Source organism: Nycticebus coucang, chromosome 12 (assembly GCF_027406575.1).
Source record: "Nycticebus coucang isolate mNycCou1 chromosome 12, mNycCou1.pri, whole genome shotgun sequence".
In the NCBI taxonomy this organism is placed as follows: domain Eukaryota; kingdom Metazoa; phylum Chordata; class Mammalia; order Primates; family Lorisidae; genus Nycticebus; species Nycticebus coucang.
This window is the reverse complement of record NC_069791.1, coordinates 110168658-110170581: the sequence shown is the minus strand read 5'-3', so window position 1 is coordinate 110170581 and position 1924 is coordinate 110168658. Positions and strand designations below refer to the sequence as shown.

At 56.2% G+C, this 1924-nt stretch overlaps 1 protein-coding gene across 1 annotated transcript; it reads left to right on the top strand.

Moving 5' to 3' along the window:
* The first annotated feature begins 359 nt into the window (after positions 1 to 359).
* Positions 360 to 1672, top strand: LOC128561501 (MARCKS-related protein-like). Its single transcript, XM_053555821.1, has one exon. It carries the CDS (start codon positions 557 to 559, stop codon positions 1157 to 1159), a length of 603 nt encoding a protein of 200 aa, XP_053411796.1. The 5' UTR covers positions 360 to 556; the 3' UTR covers positions 1160 to 1672.
* Positions 1673 to 1924: the final 252 nt, after the last annotated feature.

The following is a 1924-nucleotide window of genomic DNA, read 5'->3' as shown; positions in this document are numbered from 1 at the left end:
CCTGTGGCTCAACGGGTAGGGCGCCGGTCCCATATGCCGGAGATGGCAGGTTCAAGCCCAGCCCCGGCCAAAAAAACAAAAACAGCCCACGGTTGTATTGTAGATAGTTTTGTTGTCTTCCTGACAGATATTAGAGGGAAGGGAATTCACAGAATCAGGCAGAGTTAGATTCCATGATTCTTTCTTCCCCTTCTGCAAGGCTGTTTGGTGCAAGGACACTTCCCTGAAGTGGGGCATTGTCTTAGTTTTCTACAGTTGCTGTGACAAATTACTACAAATGTCATGGCTTACAACAACACAAATTTATCATTTTAGAGTTTGGGAAGTTTAAAGTGCAAAAAAAAAAAAAAGAAGGCATTCTGGCGCGGAGCGGAGCGGCGGCGGGCGTAGCTAGCGGGTCGGCCGCGAAGCGGGGGTGCAGCTCGGTTTCCCCCCGACACCCCTCCCCCTCACGCGCCAGCCCCACCCCTCCTCCAGCCAGGCCGACCCTGTCCAACTATCCCCTGCGGCACGAGCCCGGGGTGGCTCCGGGCGGCCCCCAGCAGACCCCCCCATCATGGGCAGCCAGAGCTCCAAGGCTCCCCGGGGCGACGTGACCGCCGAAGAGGCAGCAGGCGCTTCCCCCGCGAAGGCCAATGGACAGGAGAATGGCCACGTGAAAAGCAATGGAGACTTATCCTCCAAGGGTGAAGGGGAATCGCCCCCCGTGAACGGAACAGATGAGGCAACCGGGGCGACCGGCGATGCCATCGAGCCAGCACCCCCTAGCCAGGGAGCTGAGGCAAAGGGGGAGGTCCCCCCAAAGGAGACCCCCAAGAAGAAGAAGAAATTTTCTTTCAAGAAGCCTTTCAAATTAAGCGGTCTGTCCTTCAAGAGAAATCGGAAGGAGGGTGGGGGTGATTCTTCTGCCTCCTCACCCACAGAGGAAGAGCAGGAGCAGGGGGAGATTGGTGCCTGCAGCGACGAGGGCAGTGCCCAGGAAGGGAAGGCTGTTGCCACCCCCGAGAGCCAGGAGCCCCAGGCCAAGGGGGCAGAGGCTAGTGCTGCCTCCAAGGGAGGAAACACAGAAGTGGAGGCAGGGCCCCAGGCTGCAGAGCCGTCCACTCCCTCGGGGCTGGAGAGTGGCCCTACATCGGCCAGCGTTGAGCAGAATGAGTAGCTGGGTGGGGGCAGGTGGGTGGTCTCTAAGCTGCAAAAACTGTGCTGTCCTTGTGAGGTCACTGCCTGGACCTGGCGCCCTGGCTGCCTTCCTGTGCCCAGAAAGGGGCTGTTGCCCTCCTCCCAGCCACATTCCCTCTCCTCCTTTCCCTCCTGTGGATTCTCCCATCAACCATCTGGTCATCCTCTTAAGGCCAGTTGAAGATAGTCCCTTACAGCTTCCCAAGTTAGGTTAGTGATGTGAAATGCTCCTGTCCCTAGCCCTTCCCCCTCTCTCCCTGCCCTACCCCTGGAGAAGGCAATTGTTGGTTTTCTTCCCCAGTTCTTTTCCAAGTAGGTTTTGTTTACCCTGTTCCCCAAAACCCTGAGCCAGAAGTGGGGTGCTTACACTCCCAAACCTTGAGCGTCCAGCCTTTCCCCATTTTTAGTCTCTTGTGCTGTGCCTAGTGGCACCTGGGCTGGGGAGGACACTGCCCTGTCTAGGTTTTTATAAATGTCTTACTCAAGTTCAAACCTCCAAAAAAAAAAAGAAGGATCCTCTGAGCTGAGCTAAACGAAGGTGTTGGCAGATACCATGCTCCTTCTGGAGGTTCCAGGGCAGAGTATTTCCTGTCCTTTTCCAGCATCAAGCTTGCGTTCCAGTCTTCAGTGCTCCCTCTCTCTGAACCTCTGACCTCTGCTGGGGTCACATCACCTTCTCTTTCCCTACTTCCATTGTACAAGGACCTTTGTGCTTGTGTTGGGCCCACACCAATCTCCTCATCTC

Bases quoted from the DNA above. Each gene is read 5' to 3' on its own strand.
- LOC128561501 (XM_053555821.1), top strand. From the start codon at position 557: ATGGGCAGCCAGAGCTCCAAGGCTCCCCGGGGCGACGTGACCGCCGAA.